Below are 19,013 nucleotides of genomic sequence, written 5' to 3'. Positions count from 1 at the left end.
ATGTATAATTTCTTATAAATAAAAGTCAATGAAGAATTATGGTAAAATATAACATTCTTCATTTTCGATTATTAATTATATTTATTTTATTTTTATATGTTTCACCAAGGTTATATCAGGAAAGGTTAATTTATTTTGTTAGAATTATTTTATCTATGATGAGGTAAGAAAGATTTTAATTTATTTAAATGTTATATATATATATATATAATCTCTTAGAACTCATCAAAAACATCTAATTTTTCGTTAGGATAAAATAGAATAAATTAATGAATAAAAATCAAAGAGAAGCAAAGGAATAACATGGAAAACAAACCCAATGAGGAAGGGGAGAGGTACCTGAGAAAACCACAAAGAAAGGAATAGCATTTAAGGGGGGCAGGGGCAAGGTAGGGGAGTTAGGAAGAAAGGGGAGAGATCTAATAGCTGCTAATTTTCCAACCATCATCCCTATTGAGATTGTTTGGCCTTTTTTCAATTTCTAAGGCCTCCCTAAACTTCCAGAGATGGAAAGGCTCAATCCTAGCGATAACACTCGCCTCCTCAATGCATATATGATGTTTAGTTTTTTCTGCATGTTTTGCCAGGGCGAAAGACTTGGTCCTCCCATGTTTTATGTCAGTTGAGTACTCATAAATCCTCTGGTTAATAGAGCCAATCTCACTTAGACTACACTTTTTGTGAATTAGGTTCATTTTGAATAGCATAAAAGAAAGATTGTTCAACAAATGACATCTTAAATTGTATCTAAATTCAATTCCCACAAATAACATGTGAAACCCATACCTTTAAGCTTTGTTTTTTCCACTGGAAAAATCGTAATCTTTCATTATGATTTGAAAAATTACATATTGTAGATGCTTTCAACATATGTTGTATCATTCTTTACCCCTATGGACATTTTCAAAAATGTTTCAGTTTGTCAAAAACTTTGAGTTCTTTGTGCATTCATCACCACGCAGGGTGCTCAGTCACTGTCTGTTATAATAAAAAGTAAAAATAAAGAGCTATAAATATGTATGTCATCTACAGTAGAAATCCACATACACCACGTAGGGTGATGTCTTTGCTAAAAAGTCTTAGCTTATATACACTAAATATATAGCCTGTGAAAAATATATACAATGTATGAGCCAAGCATATACATCAAAATTTTCCAAAAAAAAACTGTAATCTAAGGGCTCTCTGCCCTGTGGTAGTTTTGATCATTGTAGGGTCGATGATAGTAACGATATTCGTTGGAGCCTCGTTGTTCCTGTATCATCCACTCTCCTCGGGGAAGTATCGTGGCATCTTTGGAAAGCCCGTCAGCACAATTGTTTTGTTCCCTGTAAATGTGATTGCATGAAATAGTGTTAAACTGAGCCTTGAACAAATTCACTTCATCCAGAATATTACTGAGTGTGTGTGAGTGACAAACAGTAATATTATTGAACCAATTTACTATGATTTTTGAGTCACCATATATGTTTAATGCCATGCAATGATGACCCAGTGAAAAATGCAGTAAATGATGGAGTGTAATGAGCTCTGCAAAGTTATTCGTTCCCTCGCCCGACCCCATCTTTACTTTGTAGTAATGCTATTCATTAATGTATAGAATGAATCCACTGCCACATCCATGGTGCTGAGCAGCACCATCAAAAAATGTCGAAGGAGAGTTTTTGTCAATAGGTGCAGGTTCATGAGGTCTATGTGGTCGAGGTTTGTGAGGCTCAGGCAACTCATTATAGGTAGATATGATTCGGATTGTAATATGCGGCCAACAAACAGGTCTATCATCAAATATTAGTCGATTCCTAGCCAACCATAGATGCCAGTAGATTATTAAGGGAAGACATTGTAATTTAGTGCCATGATGAAGATTGCACCAGTTTTCCCATGCTCGACCAATGTTGTCACCCTCCCAATGCCCGGAAATATGAATAGATGTGGAGATATTTTGCCATAGATTGATCAAGGAATTGCATTGAAGGAATAAATGCAAAGTCGATTCAGAAGAATTATTACATAAGATACACCAAGGGGGTCCATGGAAAGATTGGTGAGTAAGAGTCTCGCCCGTGGGAACTTTATCTCTGAGTATACACCAAAAGAATAGTCTTGTTCTAGGGGGCGATACTAGTTTCCAGATACTCTTCCACCAAAACACCGTCTGCTCCAGCTGTTTGTGTGAGATCAGGTTGAGATATCCAGTATTTGGAGAATAGATACCATTCTCAGCAAGGCTCCATATGAGCTCGTCTGGTCCTTCTTTGATACTGATGTGTGATTCACACAGTGCATTTGTGTATTCATGCCATTCCTGCTGCCACTGTGGGGGAATATCAAGCTATAGGGCAGATTTCCATCCTTGTGAGAATATGTTGGTATTCAGTGGATCCACTATGTGAGCTATAACCTTGATCTCATGAGAATGTAAGTGCTAGATGAGCTCTCTTGATAGTAGGAATCTACCTCCTCCTCCAGTCCAATGATCCAACCTAATGCGAGCCTTTGATCCATCATTTATTCTCCAAACTAGGTTGTCCCTGATGCTAGGCAGTGAGTGTAGGAGAGCCTTCCATACTAATGAAATACCTATTTTGGGCCAGCTCGGCAAACCGACCCAATCCATAATTTGTTGAGGCCAAATGTACTTGTGATATGATATTATAGTCCATAGATTCTGCCCAGTCAGTAGAGTCCATCCCATTTTTGCAGCTAGGGCTTGAGAAAATAGGGGTAGGTCTTTTAGTCCCCAGCCTCCCCATTTTTTAGGCAAGGAGATCTTATTCCAGTTGACCCAAGCAAAGATCTTTTTGTCTTGGTGACCGTTCCAGAGATATCTGCTACAGAGTTGTTGCAATCGGGCCAGAATGTTCCTGGGGATCCATGCTAGTGCCATCCAGAAAACAGGGGTGGCCTCAAGAACTAATTTGATGAGCACTAATCTGCCAGCCCTAGATAAGTATCTATGACTCCAGTTAGAAAGCCTTTTTTCCAGCTTGGTGACAAGCCAGACCCAGTCTGCAATTTTCTGGCTGAGAGGCTTAATCCAGAAACCTAGATATTTGAAACCCCTGTCCAGGGGTATGATGCAATAAGGGAAGTGTTGTTGTGCAAGATGTGACTCCTGTATGGAAGTGAGGGCTAAGGTAATGGTAGATTTCCCATGATTTTCCTGCATACCCGTAGTTGACGAGAAGAGGGAGAGAATTTTGGAGAAAGTGAGAGAGTCTCGAATGCTCCCATCCAGGAAAATGAGAACATCATCCACAAATAGGAGATGGGTGAGGAAGCAGGAGTTAGTTATCTTGAGGCCACGAAGACTGCCATCTCTTTTGGCAGATGCAAGTAAATGGCTAAGCCCATCCATAACAATCAGGAAGAGAAGAGGGGAGAGGGGGTAGCCTTGTCTGAGTCCGCTCTCAGCATGAAAGAAATGGGAAGTTGATCCATTGATGAGGACACTGTAGGTAGGAGAGCTAATGCAGGCCATAATCCAAGCAATGAAATCATGGGAGTTGCCCAGGTGAATAAGGAGCATCTTGATGTAGAGCCAACTGACACGGTCAAAAGATTTTGCCAGGTCGATCTTTAAGATAATGCCCTTTAGGTGTTTAGTCCAGATCGAGTGGATGGTCTCTTGGGCCGAGCCAATGGCTTCATGTATCTAGCAGTGCTCAAGAAAGGCAAATTGCTGGGGAGCAATATGTCGAGACAGAATGGGTTGAAGAAGATTTGCAATGACCTTAGAAATGATTTTATACAGAAAGTTGCATAATGAGATAGGCCTATAGTCATTGAAAGAGGAAGGAGTATCAGATTTCGGGATAAGGGCAATGAAGGTCAAATTGACAACATTGTATAATGATCTGGATACTCTACATTCTTCCACAACTTTTAACAGATCATTCCCTAGAAGTTCATAGAATGCGAGATAGAATTCTATCGTCCACCCATTCGAACCAGGACTCTTGTCCTTTTTGAACCATTTTAGCGTTCCCTCCAGTTCGCCTACAGTAACAGGGGCAATTAACTCCTCGGCCTCATCAACATTTACAAATATAGGAAAATGTCCTGCCACATTGATGATATCAGCCAGATTTGATCCTGGAGGGTTTTTTAAGAGATTCCTAAAATGAGTGGTGCCAAGATGGGAGAGTTTGTTGAAGGTGTCAGCTACTCCCCCATCAGGTAGAGGTAAGTTCCATATTGTGTTTGAAACTTTTCTACCTTTTGCAAAGTTCTGAAAGAATATTGTGTTTTCATCGCCTGCTTTTAACCATATAGCTCTGCTTCTGAGGCGTCAAGATTCCTCTTTCTCCCTCAAAATCCTTGCCTTTTGGTTCTCTAGCTCAATCAGGTGAGCTTTATCGTCTGTTGAAGCAAACCCCAGGTTTCGATCATTGAGTAATAAACTCAACTCAGATTCAATTTGTGATAATAGAAGCTCCTCCCTTTGGTGCTTCTCTTTTGCCCAGTTGATAGATAGATGCTTGAGCTGGGACAGGTTGTGACAAAATCCCTTTGTCAAGGAGTCATGCCTATCAATTGGGTTGGCAGTCCAGTATTCCGAGACCATGTTTATGTACTCAGGATCCTGAAGCTAAACATGGTTGAATTTAAATGGAGCTTTTGGTTTAGGATGGGGGCCAAGCACCTCCAGACAAATGGGGGAGTGATCTGAGATGCCCCCTGTGCCCACCCATTGTTTGTAGTGATGTAGTTGGATCATAAGGGGGGCCTTTATTAGAAAATGATCTAATCTCCTAGCAAGTGCAGCGTCCCCCACCCTTCTGTTTCGCCAAGTAGGAAGAGGCTTATTCATGGGAATATCCACCAAATTGTGTTGTTCCAGAAGGTTGGTCATATATCCAGTGATAGAGTCCACTTGTGCCTGTGACCCCCAAGACTCTCCAAAACCTAAAGAGAAATTGAGATCTCCCCCTAGGATGATGTGATCAGGGGTGAAAATCGATAGATTTAACAGGTGTTGCCAGAAGTTTTCCCGCTTATGACAGGGACCATATATGTTAATAACCCTCAGGTTAATACCGAGCTCCGCTGAGAAAATATCTAAGCCAATGAAATCACGGCCACCCCAAGATGCTAAAACCCTGATGTCATGAGAATTGTAGCCAATGGCTAGGCCCCTTGATCGACCCACAGCATCTGTGGCCAAAAAATTCCATCCAGGAGATAGAGAACTTAATGAACTGGAGATGATTTCGGTCTCACCTAGGGTTTCTTGTAGCATAATGATGTCAGAAGGCTCTACTTCAAATAGTCTACGCAAGGCTAGTTTCTTGGAGGCACTAGCCATGCCTCTGCAATTGAATGAGAGACACGTCATGGGGGAACCCTACCCGGGGTGTTCAGTACTCTAAGAACCCCATCTAGAGTGGATTGTCTACCAGAGACGATCTCATCTAGAGTGGATTGTCTACCAGAGATGACCTCTGCCCCAGCTTGCTTTATGGCTTTGGAAAGATTTGATTTCCTCCCGCGAGATGTAAGGATGACAAAATCGGGTTGGATGAGTCCCAAGCCAGTGATATGAGATGGGGTACCACCAGAGAGTGAACGGGAGCGAAGGTTGTAATTATGAGATGCAGATCTCCCGTTTGATGATGGGGAGGTGGAGTTGGTGGATAGAGAGGGCAAAGATGGAGCGGTGGTGGCGATGGAAGGTAAAGTTGTAGCCAGAGTGTAGTGAGCCACATAAGTGTTAATGGTGGGTGAAACAATAGATGAGCAATAATCAAATGAGGTAGGGCAAGAGGTCTGAGAAATACCCGATAATTTTGCGGCCTCAACTGTAGCACGAGCTCTTGTGAGGGGTGGCGATGACGACCTGTGCACCACATCCACCGCCCTCAGGATTCAAAGTCGGTGCTTCATTGCCTGTAGATGGAGTAGGTGCCCTCAGTGGATCCTCTGATTTTTTGATGAGTGGGCAGTCTTTGAAGATATGCCCTACTCTGTGACATCTCCTACATCAGAAGGGAACTCCTTCGTAGTCCAGGATCTGAACCCTGGTGTATTTTCCCCCATTGAAGAGTGATTTTCTCTTCCAAACCTTCACGAGTATCCAAATGTACCAGGATGCGAGCTAGGGTTCTGTTCTTCGATCACACAAAAGTTCTATGATGATCCAGGTAGGTACCTAGGGCATTTCCAATTCTGACGAAAACCTCCTCACACTAGTACTGCAATGGAAGCCCTGGAAAGCGAACCTAGAGTGGCCTCACCCCTATTTGCTCCCTCTCTAGGTCGAAAAGGGGACTCCATCTCTTGAGAAGTACAGGCGGCATCTCAATGTGCCAGTACCTTGCGAGGACCAGGTCTGTGTAGTTTTCTTTTGCAAAATGTAGTGCGAACCATCCCCTAGGCAATACCTGCACCTCAGGTAGTTCCTTGAGCAAGCCTCCCCAAATCTCACAGACCCATAGGGTGAGTCTGACTGTTGAATATGCTCGGCCTCGGACATGTCCGACCAACACAATGTTTGCCATGTATGCAGCTTCCCCAATTGCAGAGTTCTTGCCAAAACGAATAGTGATGTCCTTTGTGGTAGCTTCACTCACTTCGTCTTCTGCCTTCCAGTTCGTGGGGTAGATGGATGGTCTGACAACGGATCAGGTGAACCCTCCTGTGTATGTGCCGTTGTCTTGACTTTCACCGCAGGGGTTTCAAAGCAGCCCGATGGTGTGCTTGCAGAGATGGGAGGGTTTGGTGTCTCGAATGCCTGGAGGTCCTCAGGCGGTGCAGTGAAAAAAGTCGAAAAGGACAGATGGAGATGGTTTGCCGGCGGATTCGGGTTGAATGAGGGCGAAGGTGGAGTATTTGCAGTGAGAATATGGAGAGTGTCAGGTGATAAAGGAGGGCAATCCAGAGCGGGGGATTCAATGGAAAGAGACCCGAAAAACAGAGGAGCTGTATTGTGTCTCGGTTAGGAAGCCACCGACACAGAGCTTGACGGAGCAGGACCGGATGGGGGAGATGAGCCAGATGCCGGCGAGATGAGGTTAGGGTTTCCAAAAATGACGCGGTTGGGGAAAGGATCCTCGGTATAATCGAGCTCCTTGACTTCCATAACATCGTCCATGATGTTAGTTGTTACCGTCGGCAGATGGAGACAGATGCGGTTGCAACGGAAACAAAGATCTGTCGGTCGTCAGTCGTCCAGGTCTAAATGCCTGCGGAGAGTGTTGTCGTAAAACCTAGGGTTTTTACCCTAAACCCTTACAGTGTTCTCGTGAACTCGCCATCCTCTCCTTTAAACTTTGTTATTATATACATATAAAATAAATTCTTACTTTTAACCATAATATTAAAAAAAAACAAACAAACAACAACTAATATTTAAACCTAAAATTAAATTTATTTATTTAAAAAATAATCCAATAAAAAAAATGAATCTATAAAATTTAAGTTATTATTTTCATTAATAAAAATTGTAATATAAATGGAATTCCAATTTAATTTTGGTAAGTTATTAATAAAAATTGTAATATAAAGGGAAGTCCAATATAATTTTGGTAAGATATTATTTTTATTAATAAAAATTGTAATATAAATGGAATCCAATATAATTTTGGTATTTGAAAATGAAATTCTCTTTCTTTAAGAAGATAATAACCCTTATAAAATAATATCTTACTTTTTTTACAAATTAAAAAAAATAAATAGAAAATGAGATATAAAAATAAATTTATTTATTTAAAAATTAAAAAAGTGAAACTAATAATATATATAGAAACCTAAATTATTATTTTATAAGTAGAATTTATAATATATATAGAAGTTAAATATTATTTTCTAATTTCGAAATTATATTCTATCCTCGGTAAAAAGATAATAATAATAATTTCTTACCGCAAATCCTATAAACCCCCACCCCACCCCGGGCCTCCTAGTCCAACCAAACCTAGCTCATCACCATGATTATAATGCAACGACCACAAAAGGGGCTCCACTGCCACGTGGCACGTTGTTGTTACCAGATAGAAAGAAATCAACACGAACACTCGTGATACGATGAGAAAGACGGGGGCACACGTGGCGCCCCACAATAATTGCCCCCTCTGACTTCACGTTGCAGGCTGGAATTCACCCAGCAGCAGCGTCGGAGGTAAAACTGAACCCACTAACTGCTGTCAATGGTGAATGGAACGTTTTGGGGTAACGGTAAATTCGGGGTGGATAGATGGATGGATGATGCGGAAGTGTGAAGAACCCACGAAAGCAATTTAATTGGATTAATAAATGGAGGGCACTGGAAATGCGCAACATCCCAACAAATCCTGTCTCCAACGGTCATCGCAACGGTCAGATTGACTTACCATACATTACCGTCAGATGATCTTCATCTGACGGCCTGCAGAGCGCCACTGTGCTGATTTCACAGCAGTGCGAGTCGCTTCTCTAAAACACCTGCGCACGTCTAGTGCTGCTCTTCATTTCTCCTTATTCGTCGAACTCAGCTCAGCTCAGCTATTGCAATGTACTACATTCACTCATCCCACGTAGTAGACACAATCTTGGATTGATAGAGTGCTAGATGGATCAAGAAATCACATCATTTACAGCTGGGAACCAGGGGTCCAGGTACTGGAGACCATGATTTGTGAAGTGGGTCTCTGGAATATGGGGAATTCTAAGAGCTATGGGGTTGGATTATTGCGGAACAACAGCGGAAGCAACAGAGGCAGTAATAGTATCGTCGTTCACAGTCTACTTGTGCCAGGAAAAGCCTCCATCCATGGAGGGAATTGCTGCTTCCATGACTGCTTGCAGAGAAAGTGACTGCCCCACCATATAGGTAAACCACCAACATTTTCCTTCATTTGTTTGAATTGCTATGGGGAGAAATCCTGCTATGAAATTCTGGATCAATTCTTCTTTTTTGTTTGTTTGAATTGCTATAAGGAGAAATCCTGCTATGAAATTCAGGGCTTATGCTGGTTTATAGGGCTGGGTTTACTTGCGAAATCTATCCAGTAAAATGCCCATGTTGGTCACTGGTGTTCTTTATTTGTTACAAGGGAGTAATTAAATATATCCTGCTTTGAAATTCTAAGCTCTTCAGTTGTGCAGTTCTAGTTTCAGTCTTGGAAGTCTACTAGCTGCTATTTTTGCCCTGTTTCTTTAGTGTTGCCCCCGTGTTTGACACCAAGTAGTCCTGACTTCTATCCCTGAAGTAAGAGTCTGCTGTTTGTCTTGCTGTGTCTGCAGGGATTGCCTGTAGCCTTGATTTCCTTGATTGCTATTTCATTTTGTAGTCCTGCTATGAAATTCTGAGCTCTGTCACCTTGCAATCCTGGTTTTAGTTGCCAAGTATTCATTCTGCTGGTAGATTCCCTTTGCTGCATTGCCCAAGTTTGCCACAAAGCAAGTTGTGATTTGTATTGCTGGAGTAGGTTTTCTTTCTGGCTATGGTGTTCTAGAAGTTTTAATTGCTGTTAGGCCTGTGGTAAATGAGGGTCATGCAGTTTGAAATGTGGTAAAATGTCTCTGTATTTGAGTTTCCAGCAGTTGAAGCAGCTTAGATACTGTGCTGTGAGAGTTTGATTGAATTAAAAAATTGTATTCACAGTGAAGAAGGCTAAAGTACTGGAGGATCTGTTATTTCTATTTCCTGCTATATTTTTGAGGGGGGGGGGGGCTTGGTTGTGCTGCTAGAGATTTATTTTTGGCCCTCAAAAGTGAAGTTGAGAGAGGAAGAGGAGGAGGCGGAGAAAAAAGCTGAAAAAATGTTGGCAGGATGCACTGCATTGTTGTCCCCAAGACACAGACTGAGAGGGAGTGCTGCAGCTGCTGCTTCCTTTCAATTCCAAGGGCAGCAGACACCATCTATGATTTCCACCACTCCTAATCTCCACACACAGCAAATCCAATCTTGCAAATTCTTCACCGCACAGCAAGCTGCAAGCCCAACCGCATCCCAACATGCTATAAACCAGAGGGTTGAGGGCTATTCTAGAAATGAAGAGAGGACAGCTTCTAGAGAAGCTCAGAGAAGCCAAGTAAACGAGAAGCCATCCATGGAAGAAGGAAATATTTATATGCAGAGGCGACAGATTAAGGATGGTCATGGGAAAGGAGTGTCCTCTACCAAGGTATCTCAAGCGGCATTCTGGGTTGACAGACCACAAGCAAAGGCTATGGAAAGAAGAAGAGAATTCGCTGGAACTATGATGGCAAAAAATGCAGAGGCCTTGTGGGAGAGCAGTACAAGCAGAGAAAATTTGAAGAGGCTTTCCGACTACAGTGCAGCAGAAGGCTTCTGCGAAGATCGAGTAAAAAGGTTAAGGGGCAGCCCACCTGAAGATTTGAATGGAAATTTCTCTGTTAATGAGTTGGGTAGCCATTGGTTTGATGAAAGCAGTGAGAAAATTGATAGCGTAAGTGAAATTGGAGCCTCTTCGGGTCCTTCTGCAACTTTATTCAGTTCTCCAAAACAGAAGAGCAATTCTTATGAGCCTCGCTCAGTTCTTGATCTCGACATTAGCCCAGGTCTGAAACCCCAGACATCTTCCTCACTTTGCAGTGAGCCTATGCAGCAGTTGTTTACAGAGACAGCAGATTATAATCAGGGGTTCACCATATCAGATTTGCAAGATATTCAGAAATCCAGTAGTGTATTGACCAACTTGCAGCAACCTGGAGCATTGCTTCCCAGGACAATTCTTCCATCTTCATTCCCCTTCTCCAGCAATGCTTGGGTTGAATCCATAATATCAGACTTTGCAGCCAGGGGTCAAGCAGATGCTGCTACTAATGGCCAACCGAATAGAACGAATTCCAGTTCATGTTCTGAGCCTCTGACTTCTCACAGAAATGATGAAGGAAACTCTTCTGGAAATGATAGTGGCAATGGAGGTGGTCCTCATGAAGAACATCCGAGCTTTGTGCAGCCCCAGTCCGGGGAAGGTGCAATTAGCAGAGAACAAACACAGATGGAACAAGGTTTGGAACTTGCCAATTTATTGATTGCTTGTGCAGAGGCAGTTACTTCTAAGAACGTGCAGTTGGTTAATCGTCTTCTTTCCAGATTGGGAGAGCTTGCTTCTCCAGAGGGCAGTCCCATGCATAGAGTTGCAGCTTATTTTACAGAAGGATTAACTCTAAGGGTCACCAAACTTTGGCCTCACATCTTTCAACCTATCGTTGGTGACCTTGATTTATGTGATGAGGATCTCATTACAGGCTTCCAGCTTCTCAATCATACGACACCAATTCCTAAATTTTTTCAGTATACAGCAAATGAGGTCATTTTGAAAGCATTTGAGGACAAAGACAGAGTTCATATTATAGATTTTGACATAAAGCAGGGACTTCAATGGCCTGCCCTTTTCCATAGCTTGGCAACGAGACCTAGGCCTCCAAGCCATGTGAGAATTACAGGGATAGGAGAGTCCAAGGAAGACCTCCAAGATACAGGTGATAGACTTGCGGGATTTGCAGAGGCCCTAAATCTTCCATTTGAATTTCACGCAGTTGTTGATAAATTGGAGGATGTTAGACTCTGGATGTTGCATGTCAAGGAGAAAGAGACAGTTGCTGTAAATTGCATGCTGCAACTGCATAAGACATTGTATGACAATGGGGCTGCCTTAAGAGGCATACTGGGACTAATTCAGAGCACAAAGCCTGCTGTTGTAGTAGTCGTTGAGCAGGAAGCAAATCACAATGATCCAATCTTTGAAGGACGCTTTTTGCAGGCATTGCAATACTACTCTGCTATATTTGATTCAATTGATGCTAGTCTTCCATCAGACAGTCCTGCAAGGCTCAAAATGGAGCAGTATTTTGCAAGAGAGATAAGGAACATCATAGCCTGTGAAGGACCAGAAAGGATCGAAAGGCACGAGAAATTCGAGCATTGGAAGCAACTGATGGAGGAAGGAGGATTCACAGCTGTTCCTCTCGGGGAGAGGGAGCATTGTCAAGCCAGGATACTGTTGGATATGTTTCCCTGCAAGAACTACATTGTTAAACTAGAAGATGGGAGACTTACACTTGATTGGTTACACCAGCCACTCTACACTGCTTCAGCTTGGGCACCCCAGGAGGGAGGCAATGGAGGAGCTAGCACTTCATCTCCTGCATAAATATGGAATCTTTATTTTTTATGCTCTTGTAGGAAAAATTCTTTGTAGTCAGGTATATTATTTCATTCTTTTGGGGGAAGTTCACTTGCACCTGCACATACTTCACATTGCAAGCTATCTCTGCAAGACAAGGAGGTTGATCCTGACAAAAGCTGGCATTGTCCTTAAGGCTAAGTTCCTATCATTCACTCAGCTTGCCTTGTGCTACTAGAGCTTCTATCTTTACAGTGAAGTTGTCTGGAAGAAGCTGATGTCCTGCGAGATGAGAGCCAATTTGCTTCAAGAAGTGCTTGTGGAAGGGATAAAACAGGTCTTTTCATTCCCCCTATAATTCTATTCTTTCATTTTTTTCTCCCCACACCCTCTGCACAATTTTTGGCCATTCATTCATTCTTTGTAATATTGAGATGAGCAGCAGTGCAGACAAGTTCTATACATGTTCATTCCAATCCATTCATGTCTGCTACTGTCCTTGCAAAGAGCTTAGTCTGTTGATATTCTTCTTGTGGATAAAACTCATGATGATCAGAGATCAGTTTTATGTAATTTTTGTGTAGTACGCAGTGCTGCTCATGTCATATCAAAGCTTTCTTAGAATAGGCTATTATTCTTTGTGCCTATGAGGCTCGTACATGTAATAAATGCATATAAATATATATCAAGTTATTTTGTAGTTACATGAAATAAGTATTCTCCTGTGTTTGACTCTGTCATTCTGTATATATCAAGAAAAAAAGCAGCATTATATAAAAAAGTCTGAGATTTTGTTTCCAGCATTATATAAAAAAGTTATATATATATATATATATATATATATATATATAAATTTTAAGAATCTGTTATCAAATTTTATGAGGCAAAGTTTAGTTTTTTGTTTACAGAATTTCATGATATAATTTTTGGTAAGATATGGGGTAAAGTTTATTCTTTTGGTTGCAGAATTTCATGATATAATTTTTGGTAACATTAATAATGTGCACGTGAGTGCATGATGTGTTGGTTGGGGCCATTGGCTTTTGCATCCCCAACCACGTTCGAATCCTGCGGGAGCTGTGTGATGCTGCAGCACATTTGATTCGGTGATGACGTATCTCTACACACTACGGCGATATATGTAAATCTGCTCGCTTCGGTGAGCTTCTCCCCCACTGAAAAAAATATAGATATAAATCTAAAAAATTTACTATGCTCTTAAAAATTTAATCTATTATTCAAAATTATAATCAATTTGAGACCAAGTTTGATTGTTTTAATCCCTTTTTAAGCCAAATTTGCGTATAGATATATATAAATATCAGATTTTAACAATCCAATCCATTATCCATTGTGAATTTTAATTGTTTTATGTTTTTTTGTTAAATCGACAATATAATTTTGGTAAGATTAAATGTGTATAGATAAATATAGATATCAGATCTTAAAAATTTAATTTATGATATATAGATAAATATAAATAGCAGATCTTAAAAATCTAATCCATTATCAGAAATTAATTATTGTGAAGTAACCTTATCTTCGTTGAATCCCATAATATAATCTTTGCTAAGATTAATAGTGTGTATCTCTATATATAATCATCCAAAATTAGGATTAATTTGAGATGAAATTAAACTGTTTTATTTCTTTGCTGAATCCATGACATATTTTTATGTAAAATTAAAATTGTTTGAAAAGCATTATGAAAAATCAGGAGCAATTAGCTCATTTCAAATTTAACAACTTAAATTTGTTTTTTTTCTTAAATTTTAATTAATTTTGCTACATAATTACACAATTTTTTTTCTAAATTTTCTAGTTAAATTAGTTACCAAAATTATAATTTATTAGGAGTAAAAGTTTGATTGTTCTATGTTTTTATTTCTTGAATTCAATGATACAAATTTTGGTGAGGTAATATTATTTGAAAAGTTATTAATTTATCCAATTTTTTTTTTTTTTTCTCTGGTCAAATTTATCCAAAATTATTTAAAAAAATTTAAGAACCCATAATCTAAATTGTTTAATGTACAAGATTCTAGTACTTTTGTACGAACAAACAAAAAAATCACAATCTTACTCAAAATTATATTAGTGACCAATTACTTAACTTACACCATTCAAATATTTTTCCAAAAAACCAAAAACCCTTAAAAATATACAAATTTATTTAAATTAGCCATTCCATCCAACTATATTTAGTCACATTCAAAATTCATTAAAAATAAATAAATAACTGACTACTATAATTTTGCCACATATCTAATTGAATTAATTAACGATGAACTTCAATTTTTTTAATCAAGATGTTTATTCAAAGCAGTTGGAGAGCATATGGATTGTGTGCGGATTGTGTTGACGTGGAGAGCATATGGATTGTGTGCGGATTGTGTTGACGTGGATACCCAATGTACTCTAACTATAAAAGGCTTTATAATTTCGGCGAGAATAAAGTGGAAAAGACTAAACAACTTTTCTTAAATTATTAAAGTACTAAAATATAATATTTAATTTTAATATTCTCCTGAATTACTAAATTTATAAATTAAAAAAATATATAAATGTGAAAAGAAAATAATTTAAATTTATCTATTCTAAAAAAATAAAGTTAGATAGTTTTTACCATAATTATTATTTTATTAATAATTTATTACATTAATATCATTTAAATCTAATATTTTTAAATGATTTATTAAATATGACATTATTATATAAAATTGGGTATGGTTGTTAATACTAACCAGAGTAAATTGTGATAATCAAATCCAAAAAGATCAATTGATGATGATGATGAGGATGGTTAACGTCCACTGAGACCAAACAATGGTCTATCGGACCTAAAGAAACAAATTATTTATTTTGATTTAAGATTTTATTCCTATGCTCAAAAAGCTTGGAGAGAAGCCTCCCGAGCTCACTATAATTTTGACATTGTAAAAGGTTAGGAAGGTCAGTATTGTAACAAAGATTGTGAAACTGAGATCTAATGTGGTTGTACGCGGGGCACTCTAAGAGGAAGTGGTTTTCATCCTCGATGTTCCTATTATTATCATAATTTCATTTATGATAATAATTATTTGGAGAAAGTATCTTGATACAAATATTTGAGAATAGGCATTCATCATCAACTCAATTTGAATTATAGAATTGAGAAAAGGATAATTGAATGCTGGAAAGTTTATTATGAGCTTAAAAACAATTGTAAGTGGGCACACCTTTCGGTATAGAGTAAAAATATTCCTCTTTGAGACTCTCGTCACACCTGTTATTTTATATGGATTTGAGGTTTGGGGGTGCAGTATATCTAGAGAATCGTGGAGGAAGATTGAGTTGATCCAAAATCAATTTATAATCTACAACATCAATATTAAAGGAAATACTCCCTACCCTATTCTCTTTGATTGAAGCTAGTATTTCACTCGTTGAAAGCATGACTATGATTAGGTATCTCATGTATAAGAGGAAGCTATACAACATGGAAGTCAAGTGGTATTATAAAATTTCTTCTAACTCAAGCCAAAACTCCCACCTTCGGCTCAAGCGAGGCTGGTATAAGGTTGGCCAGTCTTGGCTAGACCACTGGGGAGTAAAGGAGGGGATCATATTGAAGAATAAGGACAAAATTAAAAGTATTATTACTTCCAATGCAAGGTCAAGTTATGGGACAATAAGGAGCAAGAGGGAAAAAAAAAATAATCTTAGTTATTATAAGGATGTGATCAATTTCAATCTTGGAAACCAAAATTATCTTTTTTTCTTGACCAATGCTAAGAATAAAATTAATATTGACAAGATAAGAACTAAGTTTCATGAGCTTCAAAATGAAACCAAACGTTATTCTATTCCCAAAACGCCTTGGGACAAAAGAGTTTTCCACATTTGAGATACTAAGAGGGTTGAAGATGAAAAACTTGGGATGAAAGAGTTTTCCACCTTTGAGACACTAAGAGGGTTGAAGATGAAAAACAATTTCTCTTGGATTGCCAAGCTCTTACTCACATCTATTCTAATTTTCAAAATCTTTTGTCACACTACCAACTTTTTTGACTTGTTAAATCAACAAAACTACAGTGATCTAGGAATGATTCTCTCCCTTCTTTTCGATAATAGAAATAAATTTTTAAAGAATCACTATTAATCTCCTACTTTGTTAAGGTATGATAGACCATATTGGTCTCAAGATGATTTATTACTTAGAAAAATATCAATGCAGAGTATATGGATGTAGTAATGCGATTGTTTATACAATCATTGGATGGAGAAGAAAATGGCTTAAGATCCTTCCAACTAATTCAATCAATACTTGGGAGGAATTCGAAAATATTTTTATACAAAGATGGGGAGAGAAGAAAGATCATGGGTATTTCTTGACAGAATTCAATGCAATTAAAGCTGAATGAAGAAGTGGTTGAATATATTAAAATATTTAACAAACTTTATAACAATCTTCCATTAGAGATAAAACCACCTCCTGTTGGTGCAAAGGTAGTTTTTGCAGGATCATTTGAGTCAGATTTTGGCTTAACACTAAGGGAAATATGACCTCCCACATGAGACCAGATTCAGACTTATGCATTGGAAATTGAAGCAAATTTGTCTACAGTAGGGAAAATAAAATAGAAATCTGAACCAACAAATAAAAATAAGGGAAAGGAAGAAGCGGGACCTGCTAACCAGCAAAAGGATTCACATGAACAAAAGTTGGATGAGATGACACAGGTTATTGGAAATTTTTCTAATAAATTAGTATAGATGGAGATTGAAAATAAAAATCAAAATTCAATAGGGACAAAATAGAAACTTCAATCCTCAATTTAGGAGACCACCGTTGTAGATTATGCAGAGGGAAAGGAAAGACAAGGATCAGGTGCAACCTCCTTTGTATATTGAAGATGAACCAAAAGAAGAAATTGAAGAGACTCTTAGATTTGAAGAGAATTAATACTCTACTTTGTTAGAGGAAGAGGGTGAGGAAGTATATGATGAGGATTGGGTCATGAGTCACAAATTACATTGGGCGAAGAAGAAATTGATGAATATTGTAGAAAATTTACATATTTGATGCATGCAGAATCATATAAGAAATATGATCTCATATTTAGGAAGAGATCAAGGAATTAGGATCACATGGAAGAACAGTCAAAACAGTCAGCTCAACAGTCTGTTAAAAAAAACAATGAAAATGGAAACAACCTCTTAGAACAATTCCATTCCAGTAGGGAGAAACTTCTAAGGGTCAACAGATTAAAGTGGTAAAGGAGAAACATGTTCAACAACATGTGGTGATTCAACAAAACATTGAAAAGGAGAAACCAACAGAGGAGGAGAAAATTAAAGTAGAAAAGGAAGTTCATTCTTTTAGTATTCAAAAAGAATTAGAGAAGGTTAAAATTCTCATTCCATTGACTGACTTGGTGAAGCAGCCTGCTTATAAAAAGAATATTTCAGACTTTATTAACCTGTCCCAAACAAATGATGCAACAGACACAGTCAATTTGCAAGAGGAGAGGCCAACGATTATGTTTAGCCCTCATGTAGAGGAACATGATTCTTCTACTCCCACTTTTTATATTTCTATTCTAATGCATACTTTCATTCTTCATAACTGTATGTTGGACTCATGGGCTTCTCACAATTTAATTCCCCTCTTGGTGATGAAGTAGCTAAACCTTCAAATCACAAAACTGTACAAGGATATATACTCCTTTGACTCAAAGAGATTCAAGTGCGTTGGGCTCATTCAATACCTTGTGGTTTCTATGGCTCAGATTCCAACTAGAAGTATTGTGATGGACATAGTAGTTTCAGACATCCAACCTAGATTTGGAATACTGCTTTCTAGATCTTGGGGAGTTGAACTGGGAGGAGTGTTAAAGTTGGATTTCACTTATGCAACCATTCCACCTTTTGGTGGAGAAGAAAGAATATTGTATAGGGAGTAAATATTTGTCAAAACAATTACAAAGGAGGGTTCCAACAATTCTCCTATTTATAACCAGGAAAAGGATGATTTTTCTTGTTTTATGTTGCCAATACATGAGAAAATTGTTGAGGATACACAGGTGCAAGTTCCTATAGCAATTCAGAACAAAGAAACGATACAAAATGGAATTTGGAAGTTGTATTTTGATGGAGCATACTCCAAGGAAGGGAATGGTGTAGGGGTTCTTCTGCTTTCCCAAAAATGTGAAATGATTCCCCTTTCTTATAAATTGGAGTTTGACTCTACAAATAATACAACAGAGTATGAAGCTCTAGTTGTTGTTCTGTAATATGCTAATAATACGAAGATCAAATGTATTTATGTTTTTGGATATTCATAATTAGTTGTAAAACAAATAAGAAGGCAGTGTCAGACAAAGAACCTAAGGCTTGGAGCTTACTAGAATGAAGTTTGGGACATGGTGGACAACTTCTTTTCAGCATTCAATATTCAGTTTCTGCCAAGAGAAGGTAACAAATTGGTTGATTCACTTGTAATGGAAGCTGACACTTTTAGACCTCCACAAAATCCAAAATTGAGGTATGAAGTTGAAGTCCGAAATAGAACTTCCATAATAGAGAATGTTAAATATTGGCAGGTATTTGAAGATGAGGAACAAATCAAAATATTTTTGGAAGTGATAGGAGAGTTTTCAAATTCAAAGATTGATCAGGAAGAAGACGTTGAAAATGTTGAAGAGGGAGAAATTGAAGATGAGTTACATTGGAAAGATCCCATGGCTAGCCAAAGGATTATTGAATTGAAAGGTAATGTGATTCCTAAAGGTTTGGTACCTTTGGAGAAATTATTTGATGCAAATGATGTTCCAGTGAATGTCAGTAATCAAAGTTGGGAGGATGATGTTGAAGACTGTAATCTTGGAACTGAACACCAGCCCAAACTTGTGAAGCTAGCAAAGGGAATTTCCAAAGATTATATGCACAGGTATTAAA

General features: G+C 38.4%; 1 protein-coding gene across 1 annotated transcript; it reads left to right on the top strand.

Annotated features, from left to right (window-relative positions):
* The first annotated feature begins 8,378 nt into the window (after positions 1-8,378).
* Positions 8,379-12,799, top strand: LOC149198701 (GRAS family transcription factor). Its single transcript, XM_089399305.1, has 2 exons — positions 8,379-8,809; positions 9,584-12,799. The coding sequence occupies exon 2, from the start codon at positions 9,741-9,743 to the stop codon at positions 12,099-12,101; it is 2,361 nt and encodes a 786-aa protein (XP_089255431.1). The 5' UTR covers positions 8,379-8,809; positions 9,584-9,740; the 3' UTR covers positions 12,102-12,799.
* Positions 12,800-19,013: the final 6,214 nt, after the last annotated feature.

Source organism: Pinus tabuliformis, chromosome 2_1 (assembly GCF_031772625.1).
Source record: "Pinus tabuliformis cultivar Carrire ecotype Pingquan chromosome 2_1, CPIR1, whole genome shotgun sequence".
NCBI lineage: Eukaryota > Viridiplantae > Streptophyta > Pinopsida > Pinales > Pinaceae > Pinus > Pinus tabuliformis.
The sequence above is the reverse complement of the archived record's forward strand: the minus strand, read 5'-3'. Positions and strand labels throughout refer to the sequence as shown.